This window comes from Varanus komodoensis, unplaced genomic scaffold (genome assembly GCF_004798865.1).
Source record: "Varanus komodoensis strain SLA01 unplaced genomic scaffold, ASM479886v1 scaffold3, whole genome shotgun sequence".
Lineage (NCBI taxonomy): Eukaryota > Metazoa > Chordata > Lepidosauria > Squamata > Varanidae > Varanus > Varanus komodoensis.
Window position 1 is genome coordinate 39,147,651 of NW_025335761.1, and position 15,609 is coordinate 39,163,259.

Consider the following 15,609-nt stretch of genomic DNA (forward strand, 5'->3'; position numbering starts at 1 on the left):
CCCACCGCATCCCCATTTATTCAGTGGAACAAAGAGCCCAAGCATCTTTTTTTCCAGTACAGAATTGCAACACAGTCACTCCACCTGTTGGTATCACAGCAACACAATCATACAATAATTATTTCAGTTTTAATTCTGAAATTATATTTTCTACACCTCCACAATTACAGCATGGCACACAGTGTTGTATGTATTTATTCAATTACTTTCTGCACCGCCCAATAACTGAGGGTCTCTTGGTGGTTTACAACAAAACTGTGCTACTTTTGCTAATTTTCTTTAACATAACATCCAGCCTGAAAAAGCTTGCTGATGGATTGTGTAACTCATGAGTTGGCCCCAATAAAGCTACTCTCCTGTTCCTATTTAGGTTTTGGTTTCATTTTTAATTTGAATGAGGCAATGTGGGCACAAACACTTTATAAAGAGACCAGTTCACTTTAAACCTTAGTTTTTTCCTGGCCTTTGTCACTGCAAAATCATGAATTATCACCTCTGATAGTCAGGAGCATAGTGTGTGCATGTGTGTGCACTTGCTTATGCAAGAGACTGGTAGTTCTTGAAGGAACATGTCACATATGGAAGAACAAGTGTCATCTTAACCATACAAAAAATCTATTTTCTGCCCTAGAGAAAGGCCTGGGCCAGCAACTTGCTGCTGAACATGTTGCTTGTTCTACCTTAGCACTCCTACAGATTGGGTCCAGCAGTGCTCACAAATTCTGATCAATATGGGAAGGATATTTCCATAAATTTTGTCAAGCATGAGCTACACTTTAGTCTCATTTTTATTCCTTGTGGTCACAGGTTTGCAGACCAGCCAAAATCTCCAGGATCTGGTCTGGTCTGCATCCCCACATGCAATTAACACAGCCTAATTGATGTTCCATGCTTTTAAACCACAAATGTGCTACAGCATAGCAGGTGGGGAGAAGAGCAAAGCCTGAAGAGACGTCTATCTGAAACGAACATTTAGCAATGTGGTGTGATGCTGAAGGGCTATAATGTTTCCACCTCATGTCATGTATTATGAGGCAAACTTTGAAATCTGTTCAGGTAAAGCATCTGAGAAATTCTGAGAAAAAAAATAATTCAGGATAAAACCAAAGAAACTTTTACACATCCCCATATTACCACCAAATTTTGCTGCCAGGATAATTTAATTATCTTTAAGGAGCATGATCTTTAACACTTAGAAACGGAAGTGCATGGTGCTTAAAAGATGTTTTATGTGCTGTACTCCAGGGAGAGAAGGCTATCTGGAAAGTTCAGATGACCTAATAGCTCCTGTTTGGAGAACAGAATTTGAGCCCAGTTTCTAAATTAAACAAAACATGGAGATACTTTGGAGAACAAAATACGGAGATTCTTAGTAGGATTAGGATTTCTTTTGTCCCAAAACACCATAAAGATGCCATTTAGATAGTGAATTGGAGCAACCCTATGTGGTTTAGGAAAAAGAAATCTCTAGGTAGCTAAGAGTATACAAGCAACTTTGGAAAAGTGAGGCAGCCATCAAGAACATAACGTGGCACAGTTTGGGGGAGGGGGGATATTTATAGGCTTCTCTCTTTTCATTCAAACTAAGAAAGAGAACTCCATCATTCACTGGATGTGTTATTTATAATTTCATAAAGCTGTTCTATGGCAGGGTTTATTTTATCTTGTGCTTAATGCCCATCAGCCCATGGCACAGCAAGTGAATGAGGTAGCCGAAAAGGGACTTTTTTTCTGGAAGATTTCAAAGTCGGCCATTTTATGTGGAACGATGGGTCAGAGGATACAGATTTGGAGCATAAATTCCAACTTCAGGCTGTCAAAAGGGGGAAGAAGGTATGTGATTGTCCTGACCACATCTTGCCACGCTATCCAGAAATGTCCCTCAATACCCGTGATGTATAGTAATGAACACAGATGTCGGACCCTTGCCAAAAGCACGATTGATTAGACCTTTGGAGTGAATAATTAGAAGGTGGTGATTACAGAAACAATCATTCATTAGAGGCACTTCTGTGAAACCAAGGAAATTTGTAGGTAAATATGCTCATAAATCCTCAAGGTTAGATGCAGCCGTTTGAGCTTTCGACTGCCCCTGCTTGATATCAAGGCAATTTCAATAAACACAATGGCAAACCAGAGGGAGAATAATAGTAATAATAAGAAAACTTCTTTCAGAGGACAAATAAAAAGCCTCCTGACTGGAGAAAAATGTCATTGAAAGTCATTATACTACCTGCCCATAACATTACAGCCATTAATACCAGGCTGAGGAATTCTAGTTGTGCGATTTAAAAAATAAAAAGTGTATAATTTAGAATAGGATACTGAGATATATCATATTTGATGACTCTATATTTTGTCTAGCTAATACAGGATAGATAAATATATCCTGTCTCTTCCCTTCATCTCAAATGGGAGCCTTTTCTTCATTTTACTTCTTCTTATAAAGAAGCTAGTCTATCACCTATTAAAAATAGGCTTCATTCCTCTGCCTACAAGTTCAGACTAGAACGGGAAGAAAGGAACATGCCTTACACTGGGTCTAACCACTGCTTAGTTTTGTCTACACTGACTGGCAACAGTTCTCCAGAAATGTATGCAGGAGTTTTTCCAGCCCTAGCTGGAGATCCTGGAATTGAACTTGCTTCCTATTCCATGCAATGCTTGTGCTCCACTGCTGAACTACAGTGCAGCCCCCTGTCATAGTAGGTACACACAGAATAACACTGGCACAGACTCACCTCCGTTTGAATCAATTCAAAGGGGTGGGCAGCTGGGCAGCTTGTGCCCATTGCACCACAAGGACCAGAAGAGATCTGGTCAGTCCACCAGTGTGCCAGTATACCTCCATTCCAAGCCAAGGGCAGGAAAGTGGGCTTGAATGGCCATGGGGACAGGGATGACCAATGCCTTTGTTTAGGATCACCAATTCCAAACTGGAAAGGGGAACCCCTTGGAACTAGAGTGTTGTGTCCAAAGTTTATAGCCCCAGACCTGAAAGCTTGATCTACACAGAAAAGGTGAGCAGGTAGCAGAACCCTAAGGTGGCAGAGTGGACACTTCCACTAAAGGGTACATGTGGCAGTTGCCAATTTATACAACTCTGTGTATAACACCAGGCAGACAATCTACCCATGAAGAGAGGTGGTGAAAGTGGCCAGGCTGTTGTTTAATCTCTTGCTACGTGTCAGAATTTTCTGATTATTTATTTGTTTGTTTTATTTTCAAATGTATATGTAGCTTGATAGCCCAACAAAACTCTCTAGCAGCTAAGAATATACAACAAACAGTGCTAGTAAGAGGGAAAGAGGGGAATCTGTTGGAGTGAGCACTTACAAAGTTGAAGTCCGAGCCCAATTCAAGGTGCTGGTTTTGACCTATAAAGCCGTAAATGGCTCAGAACAGGATACCTGAAGGAATGTCTCCTTCCTTATATGCCCTCACGCCCCTTAAGATCTGTGGGAGAAGCCCTGCTCTGGGAACCCTCTCTAAGAGAGGTAAAAAGGTCATCAACTCGGAGTAGGGCCTTCTCTGCGGTGGCGCCCAGACTCTGGAATGGACTTCCCAGAGAGGAATGCCTGGCATCAATTTTATACTCTTTTCAGCACCAGGCCAAAACCTTTTTATTTAAATGGTATTTTAAAAATTAATAACTTTTAACCTTCAGTCGCTCTGTTTGTTTTGTGATGTATTGTTTTGTTCTGTTTCAATTTATTTATTAGAAATTGTTGTTTTAATTGTTCTTTTAAATATTGTAAGCCATCCTGAGATTTTGTATAATAGGATGGCATACAAAAACTTTTAATAAAGAAAATAAAATAAATACAATCCATTTTAAATTCAGGTTTCATAAAACCTTGAAAAAGGATGGTCTTTGCCTGGAGCTGAAACAAACATAGAGATGGTGCCAGGTGGACCTCTTTAGGAAGCCTGTTCCCAATTTGTTTTCAAATTTCCAAACAAAAAAAAATCAAATCCAAAATCAAGTTTTATGATTAAAACATCCTAAACATTTTCACATCAAATACCTGCGTCAACTGCATAGCCCACAGACACAGTGACACACAAAAAGCCAGGCTGTCGAACTCTGGTCCAGAACACTGGTGTGCAGGCATATTGCTTCTGATATTGGAGGTGTGGTACAGCCATCTGGATGACTAGTTATTGATAACCTTCTCCATGAGTTTGTCCAATCCCCTTTTAAAGCCATCCAAGGTGATGAGCATAACTACATCTATATATTCTTGGTCGAGCATAAGGAGGAAAGGTGGCTGGTGGCAGAGCAATGTGGCAATCTGGCTGGGCAGCTGCCAACATTGCCTTGTTCTTGTAATACCCAGTGTGTTGTAGAGTTTCTTCATCCTTTCCTGGAACCATATAAATGCTCAGCCCATCATACGGAAAAGGCTTATTGGCCTACATTCTAGCAGTGCTAGTTTTCTGTTTTGGAATCTGGGATAAAGTGTGTGGGGACCACATAATCTGCAGCTGAGGACCACATGTGGCTGACAAGATACAGGTTGTGCACCCCCGTCTAGAAGCATGAGTCTTATTTTGCATTCAAGAAGCTATTTTCCTATTTCATGGGATTCTTGTTCACAAGTAAGATGTTCTCATTGAAAGAAACAAATGGACAGGCTTCCCATTTTGAGTATTTTTGACTCAAAATTATCAATTATTGGGAGCAAACTGCTTGGGACCAATTATTTGCTTATATTTTTATTCCACCCACCAATAAGGAATCAACAATTTGAAGTAATCCGCAGTCAGTATTGTAATTATGATGGTGATTGCATTGATACCCAACCATTTTTTTCCCTCAGAGGGACCAAAACAGCTTGTGTTCCTCTCCAAGTTATCCTCACAGCAGTGCAGTTGCTGGCCAAAGTCATGCCATGAGCTGAAGTAGAGTAGGTGGGAAAGAGGAAGATAGCAGTATCAGGGAAGGAATTTTCCTTATTGACAACTGCACTGGGAAATGTAAAGGTGTTGTTGTGGTGTGCCGCGGTTTTACGGATGAGACCAGAGACCAGTTGGAATTTTCGAGAGAAGAAGTTTATTACCTGCAGGGACCAAACATTCGTTGGAGTGTGGTCCCGAGCAGAAGAAAGCAGCTTTTTTTATACTCTTTTACAACTATGCAGGTGCTTGAATAACAGCGAACAATAGGGGAACCCCACTGAGCTACATTTGCACATTTTTCATGCTAAAGCAAGCAAGCGAGGGTACAAGGGCGTAACGTCTGCGGTTATGCTTGAGCGTAGCCTGCTTTGTTTTCATCCTTGCGTAGCGTGCACATTCGTTGGGGTTCTTGTTCTTGTTCTCATGTGAACAGGACACCCTGATCATGCTTTTTACCCGTGACGAGCCATGCCCTGGCTGCATGTTTGATTATGGGGGGGGGGGTTACAACAGTTGTGGCAGGGGCTGGGGAAAGAGGTGGCCCTTCCAATGGGCCTAGATGAAAAACAGGATGTGTTTGGCTTCATAAGCTGCCATTTGGCTGGCAGGAATAGAAAAAGAATATAGGAAATACACATGTAGAAGAAGAAGCATGCAAGGATAGAAAGAACCAGTGCAGTTGGCTTGTCCCTTCTCATCCCAGCATCCAGTTTGGAAAAGAGAATAGGTCCAAAAACAAACAAAACAAAACAAAAATGAAGGAAGTAAGGAACATCTGAGTCCAGAGATCACTGTAAACAGCTTCTGAAAATCACTAGGTAAAAAGCAAACATAGCAGTTCCCACCTGCCCTAGCAAGATTGGTTCTTTCCAGAGTATCATGCAGGAATGCTTGCTACCCAGACCTTACAGCCATGTGTGATCTGCACCTTTTACCAATGCAGAAAAAGCAGAAAAAAGGAAGGAATGTGGAGTTAGACTCCTGTTGAGCTCCTGCTGCTGAGGGCAGGGTAATTTTGTACTTCTGTGCATGAGCAGTACAGCCTGTGTCCAGAGGCTTCCACAGAATCTCCCTAATGGTCTCCATTAGTAATTCAACTAATTGCAGCAATTACATGAAGGGGTTGCTGTTGGGGAGAGAAGCCATTATAGTTCTCCTTAACACACTGTGGTACATGCTGCTTGTTAATTAGAGCGGACACACACACTCACACACACAAGAATTACCAGCTGGAAAGTGCAAGGAACATGTGCTGCAATTCAGCAGGGCCACAGATGCTCGTGATGTTGCCTCAGCTTTTCGGAGCCAGACCTTCCACCTGACCTGCTGTGCTCCAACCATTCCATTAATATTCTGTTGGAATCCAACCCTGTGCATTGAGTGGGGATGAGAGTTTTGATTTATGTGGCTGTAGTGCCAGAAGGGAAATGTTCTGTCTCACTAATTTAACAGTGTGGTACATCTATCCAATCCAAAGTATACCTGGACTTTTAACCACACAGTCTGCATTGGTGTAACAAACCAGAAGGATAAGCTGTGCAAAAGACACATTCTGTTCATGCGTAAATGGATATTGTCCACATTGTATCATATTTTTAGATCTTGAAAGTGCATTTTGATGGAACAGAACATACACGTGCCCACCACGTGTCCTCATAGCATAGCATTTTATACAAGTGTTCACCAACTCTGAGCTTTGACCAGGACTCTCAGTTGGCACTGCCCCCTTATCAGCTTTTTAGAGAAATGAAATTAAAATATGCTATTTGGAGATGAGGTAGAATGTCTGCTTCTCTGAGCGGGAATCAGCAACTAAGTATTATTCTGTGGCTCTGGTTGCTTTAGAGGGAAGCCTGCCTCACCTGGAGAAGCACCAGAAATGGGTCCAAATGTATCCAATTTAGCTTGAGATTCAGGCTTCATCCAGAGTACATCTTCAGTACCTTAACATGCTGTTCTACAATTGAATGGAGGATTTAGGGCACAATTCTGCTGTTCTGATTTACCCCAAGATCAGAGTTGTGACCCTGAACAAAGAAAGAATCATTCTGGGTACAATTCCAAAATCACAAAAGTAACTTCAAGGGCTTTGGGGAGTGGGAAGGGGTCAGGAAAAGGAAGGGACAAGTGTTGCTTGCACCATATCCTGGTGGTATTTCAACCTCCTGTCATTGTGCACCAAAGCTGAATGCTTAAATGATCAAGACTGGCTAAGAGTATAGCCTGACCTTTGCCTCTGCGCTGTACCTTCTATGGAAAGATGTCCACAATGCAGCTTCCATGCAGCTTCACTGGATGTACTGCCTCAGAATCAGACTGCTAGTGGTGCTTTCATTTGCTGGTCAAAATGTTTACACCCTTCTCTACCATTCCCCCAAAACTATTGTTAATGTTACTGAAATTCTGGAATTCAGGTTTAATAATGCTGACATATCTGGCTGTAACATTTACCAAGATGGATGCATGGCAAATGTTTTGATTGGTCCAGTTATGCTTTATAAATGCTAAATATTATGATGAAACTGGAATGCACTGAACAACATGGCGAGATTGTAAAAACAGCATTATGAGTCTATCTTTGTGTGAAAGTAAATAATGTCAGCTGTTAAAAGGCATAGAAAGCCAGGTATGTCACAAGAACCCATCTATGACAGGGACAAAATAAGAAAAATCTTTTTCTATGGTTCAAAGGTTTGGAACAACTCATCCAGGGAGCCGTGCAGGCTAATGGGGCAGGATATAAATCCAACAAATGCACAAGCAAACAACTCCCCTAGAAGGAAAGATTACAACGTTTTGACTTTTCTTGCTCGGAAAAGACTGAATAAGGGTGGGCATAACCAAGAAGTATACAATTCTGCATGATGCAGAGAAAGTAATACTAGAACCAAGGGTCATCCCTTAAAGCTGAAGGATGGTGGATTCCAGATAAATAAACAGGAGCATTGCTTCCCATGGACAATCAACTATAGCAGTATGTCTCAGTATACCAAGCCTGGAGAATACATGTAGGAGAGTGCTATTTGACTCTGTTGTGGTTTTCCCATGGATACCTGCTTAGTCGCTGGGGGAACAGAAGCCTGGAGAAGCCTTTGATCTGCTGCCACAGGGATCTTCTGAGGGTCCAAGCCCAACACTGGTGTTGCTGCTTCTCTAGGGGCTCCGTGATTGTGTTCATTGTGCCACCAGCTTTATCTGCTTTGAATATCGTTCCCTTTACCTAACCACAGGGTCTTTTCTCTTTGTCTCCTTGTTCTTATTCACCTTTCAGACAACAGATGACCTCGTTTCTTCAGCAGAATGTTCTAACGATGATGAAGATCTCATTGAATGTGAGCAGAGTGTAGGTAAGCCAGGTCAGTCTTCTTTCTTGCTTGCTTTCTTATTTCATTTGCAGTAAGTAATGCCTACATATATATATGTGTGTGAATGTATACATATATATGAACGCTTATATATGTATATGTGATATATGTATATATGTGTAGAACTGTGTATCCAATATAATGCATAAAGCCAAGCATCCAATCCCATGGAGTTGGCAGGAGCAAGACACAAATATGTTGGCATTTGGGCAAGCCAGCTCCAAAGGAACCAAACCTTCTTGAACCAGTGGCTGCTCAGCATAACATGAATCTTTGTGCTATGTATCTGTAGTGGTTTTGGAACTGGCTCTAGTGGGAAAAAAACAAAAACAGTGTGGTATTTTTATATGGGGATATTAACATTTTGGGTGGCTATTATCGCATCTGTTATACAATCCATCTTGATGGATGTGAAAAAGTACCACAAAAGTTCCATTTGTCCATGGGATTTTGTATGCGGTTAACATGGCAGTGGAGTCATACTAATGTTGTTCTCTGTTTACCTGAACAATTTGAGAAAGACTAAACCATCATCAGTCCAAAGCAAATATTGAGGCCTGCCATGTTCCCTGCAGCTACGATGCTTCAAAATGTATCCACTGAACAGTCAAAAGTGATTTCAGCAATCTGAATCAGACTCGATTTCTCCCTTCGAGCCTAGATACATTTTGATGGCTTGATGGCTTTTCTTTCTAATGGGATAGATATGACAGTATAATATCCAGCAGGCAACTGCAGTCTATTTATTTTTAACTGATTTCTTTTTCAAAATCTTTCTTTAATTTTAATTTTAATTTTGAGGCTTGTCATGAGTTAAGCATTTATATAATAGAGAACAGAATTTCATTGAATTTCTGTGTACATTGTAAAAACTGAGTTTTATGTCCTTAAAAGTGAAACACATAAACAGTCTATTTTATTTTATTTTATTTTATTTTATTTCATTTTATTTTTGTTTTGGTTTTTTTTCATAAAAAGGGGTGATTTTATTAATTTTGAAGAGGTGTTTTTGGTTTTTTGTGTTTTTATTGGTTTTATTTTGATAAAGACCAATATCAGATGGTTATGTTCATAGTTTCCTGAGATGTTTCAGATTAATACAATAATAATAATAAAAGTCACCCAAGGCTAGTGCTTTCACATTTCTCTTCCACCCTCATATTCTGCTTGCATTTTGGGGATAGGACTTGCTTTGACAGTAAGAAGAACTTTTTTGGCTTTGCATATATCTGGGAAGTTCCATGACAAACCTGAAGCCAAATGGCCTTCTGCATTGAACAACATGCTGCTGCACAGCAAAATGAAAGGCAACGGCAGAGTGGCAGTCTTCCATTTTATGTTATTGGAGTTTTCATGCCAAAAGCTTTGGCCTGTTCAGCCAGTGATGGCAACAGAAGCAGTTTTGTGGGTTCCAGTGCCTGGTGCCTCCTCTATGTGGAAATTCAGTATGTAAGTTCAATAACGAGTCTCCTGCTAGTCTTCTGCTTAAAGAAGCCATCAAACTTCTGACATCTCAACAAGGGGGTGAATTAGAAATCACAGAAGACACAGTGCCTGAGATCTGTGGGATTAACTTTGGCATAGCTCTTTCAGTAGGACATGTACACATGTACAGTGGCTTACAATTTTTTCTTTTTTCCCAGTGACATTTCCTCCATTCAGCCTTTCCCGTCTTATTCATCACATTTATACAAACATGCTGTGGTGTCAGGAAGAGGGAAGCAGGCAAGATTAGCTACTCAAAAAGGATCTGATGCTACTGCCAGGTGACCATTTAGGGATTTCAGGATGTTGTGATTAGGGATGAGGAAGACTGGGATATTTCCAGTTTGCCCCTCTCAAAGCCAAACACAGACTAAACACAATTTCCAGTCAGACATACATATATTTCTGAGCTTGCAATGTAATTTGGGCAACAAGAAAAACTGCATACATGAAAAATTTGTACAAATACACTTTAGGCAATAGGAGAAAAATGTATACAGCTGAAAATGTGCACACAGATGCAAACACTTGGAAAAAGGCATACTGACATGTGCGTGAATTTCTGTGCAGTACAACAAAAGCTCATGGGCCAGTGTGCACCCAAGTCAGAATGAGCTTTGAGGTGGAAATTGGTGAGTTTGAGCCTGCTGATCCATGCATCCCTTGTTGCAATTAGTTTGTGAATTTCATTTATAAAGGGCTAAAACATCAGGGTTGATCTTCTAAATAGCACTTAGGAATCATTGATTTAAACTGCACTGTTAATCTTTTAGGACCTCATTAAACTTTTTTCCACTCATTTCTCTGATTGCTAAGGAATTTGCATTTAAAATAGAAGCCGTTCTCTCCCTTTATCAACCTGCTCCTCTTATCCGCAGCCTGCAGAGATGTTGTGAAGGCAATATCACAGCTATGTCCATGCTGATAAATTGCAATAGCACAGAACCTTGAGATGTAGCATCAAGGAATGAATCAGACTGCCACAAAAGGGAGAAGTCCCTGCTCATCCATAAAGATATAGTCAGGAAACACAAGGGTCATGCCATAGCGGCACAAAGACAAAATGCTTTGCTTTGCTTAACTGCTCTCTAGATCATGAAAATCCTGTCTTCTGTATTTTCTGGAATTTTCTCTCTTTAGGGATTATGTGAGATTACATTTTTGCTTGCAACACATGTGAGTAGGGAGGCGCCAAAGTCTGTCCCTCTAGCATCCATGACGCTCATGCTCAGCCCTCACTTTGGAAGCAAGCCAAACCCAGAAGAAACCCATGGCTGCCTGAGGAACAACGGTCGCGGCAACTGGCAAACTGCTCCTGTGTCACATGCAGCAGTGCAAGCAAAGGCTGCAGCACTTGATGAAAAGGTGCTTGCGCAGCATTCCCATGGGCTGAGTTCCTGGCAAGCACCACACAAATGCTGGGCACACTTGCCAGAAACTCAGACTCACAGCTCTGGGAAAGCACACCAGAGCCCAGGGAGCCGAGCCCAGGGAATCTGGCAGGATCCCGCCACCAAACATGATTCCTCGCCCATCCCTACATAGAACATGCCCTGCCTGAAGGGCCAAATGAAAGCACGGGCACCACATGCTCACACCTGCCTCATTCTCAGTTCCTGCCCCAATTTCCTGGGCTGGCTGAAGCAGCCCCAGTCTATGAAGGAAAGTTGCAGAAGGTTCCCATTCTGCACAGTGAACAGTAATCATGTCACGAGTGGAGCCAGCTAGAGCTGGGAGTCAGACTCGATGGCCCAGGAGGCCCCTTCTGACTCGCTCTGTTTCTGTGTTTCTATCACACCTGTAAACAAGAATTGTGCCTGAGATAAGCAGTGAGACCCTCACAAATTTTCACCTTGTTTTTTGATGAAAGGAATAAATCCAGCCACCCAAAGCCAGTTTCTTTACTTGCACAGCTGAGGTACAGCGTGCCTGTTCAGCATATAAAAGGCCCAAGATCAACTCCTGGCATTTCCATTTCAAGGATCACAGATAGCAAGTGTGGGGGAACTGCCGGCTGAGGCCCTGGAAAGATGCTGACCGTCGATGGACAGAACTGTCCTAGAATGAGCATCGGTCTGACTTAGTATAAGGCAGTGCTTTATATAGGCAATCATTTTCTTTTTGGCTTCTTGGAATGTGATGGTGGAGGCATGAGGTTTACTGAAAAGATATTGCCTGTGTCCTCCATGGCTGGAATGATTTTTTCAAGCCCATGCGTAATATTTGCATGGCCACAAGTGTGACTGCGGGTTCATAGACTTGAGGAAAATACGTGGCCATGGCAAGTTGCTTGTTCTTGTGAGCAGTGTGACATTTTGGAAGTGCTCATCCTTTAGACTGAAGCAATCATGTCTTTAGGGAAATTGCATTATAATTAGTATTAGTATTAACATTTCTATATCATCTGTAGCTGAAGCTCTCTGGGTGGTTCACAGAATCATAGAATCATACAGTTGGAAAGGCCACTGGATTCAACCCCCTGCTCAAAGCAGAACTCAAGTCTCCCATCCAATTTCTAACCAGGCCTGACCCTGCTTTGCTTCCAAGATTAGGCAGGATCAGGCACAGAAGCTACAATCTAATCTTGGTCACTACTTCTGTCAGTGTATGATTTGTATAGAAAATTTGTTGTCCAAGATTGACTGAAACAGATCAAAGGGCCTTTTAAATGCTGTGACAGCAGCATGGAGAACCTCCAGAGCTCATAAGTGTGGCATGCATTGTTTCCTGATGATGATGTCAAAATCAATGCAGTGGTACTCTTTCCTGTGTTGCTGTCAGGTATCTTACATCATGGAGGAGAAGCTAAGGCTGTATCTGTTCCCCAAAACAGTTTTAGCCAGTGAGAAACTGGATTAACACTGCATGAAGAAGCTTCACCTCCATTGTGCTGGGCTTCTCTTGCTACCTGGCAGTATGTGAAAAAGTACTGCTGCCATTTCCAAACTTAACTCAGCCTATGTACCTTTTGGTAACCTCCAGGTAGCCTGGTAGTTTTAACTTGGAGTCACCATAAATGGTGGTTTCACATGTGCATAGAAACATAGAAACAGAGCAAGTCAGAAGAGGCCTCCTGGGCCATCTAGTCTGACCCCTGGCTCCAGTTGGCTCTGCTCATGACATGCCTACCATGTGCAATGTCCAGTGAGAATGAACAGTGTCCATGTGGCCACTTTCAGTGAGAGATGGCTTCCCATGAGACAAGGAAATCTGTGGAAGAGATGTCCATGTGAATGAATGTTTCATGCTCTCATCATAGGAATGTAGGAAGCTACCAAACCAGTCAGATTATTTCTTCAGCTAGTTCAGTATAGTCTACAGTGACTGTCAGAAGGTCTTTTAAGTCACATTTGGAGGTGCCAGAGACTGTACTGGAAAGCATTCAAAGGTCTCTCCCCTTCTGCTGCAAGATGCTGACCTCTAAATGTGGAAAAGCTCATGTGCTTCTGTCTGGGAGAGATAATTAGGTTCTTTCATCATTCACCACATCAGCAGCTGCAAGAGAGAAGGCATGATTTAGTCTACTATCCTATACACTTATTCAAGAGTAAGTCCCAGTGAATTCAAGACAACTTATTTCTTTGTAGGTAAGCATATTAGTGTACAGTTAAATCTCCTGCTTCTCTTACCCATATTTCTATGGGACTTCTGGTAGTCTGCCTCCTTCCTGCATGGGCAAGATTCAGAAAAATATGAAATACCAAGGGACATGGGATCCATCTTCCTGCAGTTTCTCACCCCCTCTATCTGATTGCCAATGTATTCACATTTAAAATAGAAGGCTTTCTTCCTTTGTATCAGTCAAGCCACATAGTGATAAGACAGTAGTAATTGCTTGGCACGAAAACCAAGGAGCACAATGAAATCTCTGCTGAAGCTCTATGTCCCATTCAGGGTTTCTGTTTTCAAAAGGAAGCAGAAAATTCAACCAATTGTGTGGTTTCATTGTCTGAGGAGAACAAAACCCTTCTGATGGGCACCCCTAAGATTTTGGCACTGTCAGATCTGAACCGCTTCTCAGATTGTGTTTTATCTGGATCCAAATATCATTATTCTGACTGTCACTATAGAAATAGAAGATAGCCCAAGCTATCAATTTTGCTTTCCTGCAACTATGCAAACCATCCACTTGCTCACCAGAGATTAACAACTGGCAACGCTTTACAGTCCAGGTGGACAAGTTGCCTCTGGGTGTCTTGTAGCCAAGCCCTGTGTGATGTTTCTAGGTTCAATGCAAAGTTAAAAAGGAGAATGAAAGGCAGGGATGGGCAATCATGCAATGGTCAAACTCACTGAAGTTATCCAAATTTCTCTCCAAAGCTCAAGTTTGCCTTGTTCATGTTCCCATGCATGGATTTTTTTTTTTTTTTTTTTTTTTTTGTCAGCCAGGAAAAAAGACACACGTCATTTATAGGCAAACATGCATTTTTTAGAAAAATGTGTGCTTTTTCCCCAATTAAAACAGATGTCCATTTTTCCACCCACAGGCCAAGGGTTTGAGAAGGAGATGCGCTTTTTTGAATGTGCACATGTTCTGAAGTTTCCACTTCAGCAACTATACTCTTTCAAACACAATGTTCAGGAAATTATAAAGACATATCCATAGAATTATGTTCCTGCTTAGGTCTGAAAAGCAAATGAGAACAAAATTCTTGTATGTCACTACTGAGAACTCTTTTCTGCTGTGCTCAGCTTTATGTAAATAGAGGGAATTTACCTTCTTTATCTGTGCAAAGAGACGTTTTATTCTGCCATTCTTCCCAGCACCACTACTTCACTGGGAGGCAGAATGGTAATAACCTTTTGGTCTTTCCCTTCCTGTGCCTTCCCTACAGCCCCCACCCCCATGAGTTAGAGGCTGATCTTCTGAAGCAGGGGGACATTTTTGCTTGCATCAGCTCCTCGCCTTGATCTCTAAATGAGGTGAGATGTTCCTGACAGTTGAAAGGCTGCAGGAATGGTGATGCAGATGACAAAAGGGACCATACAGCTCAAATCTTCAACCCATGCAATGGCATAGGATGGGAGGAAAAGGAAAGAATGACCAAACACAGCGTTTATAGCATATCCTATACAAGTCCCACAGTGTTCAGTGAAGTCTGCTCCTGGATAAGCATACGTAGGATAGAAGCCTTAATCACAGAAGCACTTCTCATTAATTTTGTCATTTCCCGTCCATCCAAGTATACATGTGTAGCAGGTTATTAGCCTGAACTCATTTTATGTGTGCCACGAAGGTTAAATATTCCTGCAGTTATATATTCCTCCTATTAATTTCAGTGTGTGAAGCAGTTCCACACCATGTGCAGAATTGCTAGTTCTGTTGAATGCAAACTGATTGGGATAGTAGAGGGTAAATAGTAAAGTGAAATGGAAGTGCCATGTTCTGCCAGACCTCCCTGTGACTTACAATTGGAAAGTTAGTGCATTTGCTTCAAAACAGTACAGAAGCAAAAAAACTTCTAGCATAATATTAGTCCTTAGCTATGGTTTTAACCCTGCATCTTGCCCCCTAGGTTCATTCAGTTCATGTGTGCCAACTCTAGTTTTATTACTCTGGCAGAAATTCCTGTCTTTATTTAAAAAAAAAAAAAAAAAGCTTCCAGAATGCAAATGCCAGTGTGTTTTATTCTTCTAAGAAACTTGAGAAGATGAAGTTGACATCACTGCAGAAAAGCCAGCAGGCTTTTCCTAACAAGCGTCTGTAGATAGTACTGCTCCACAGAAATAAAAAGATCTGAAGGATATTAAATTAAAACATGCCATCTGGTGTGTGTGGTATTTACCTGTATGAGCGTGGAAGAAAGTATGCACCTCCTTAAGGCCAAAAGTAGGATGTGACACGGGACCTCAAGAA

General features: G+C 41.6%; 1 protein-coding gene across 17 annotated transcripts in view; it reads left to right on the top strand.

Moving 5' to 3' along the window:
* NRXN3 (neurexin 3) overlaps positions 1-15,609 on the top strand; it is a 1,430,678-nt gene that overhangs the window by 1,372,530 nt on the left and 42,539 nt on the right. For 15 of the 17 annotated variants that reach the window (XM_044437223.1, XM_044437237.1, XM_044437232.1 and 12 more), the window contains one exon: positions 8,174-8,258. In XM_044437223.1, coding sequence (XP_044293158.1) covers positions 8,174-8,258 — 85 coding nt within the window. The remainder of the gene's footprint in view (positions 1-8,173; positions 8,259-15,609) is intronic. The other 2 variants (XM_044437228.1, XM_044437241.1) reach the window with 1 other exon arrangement.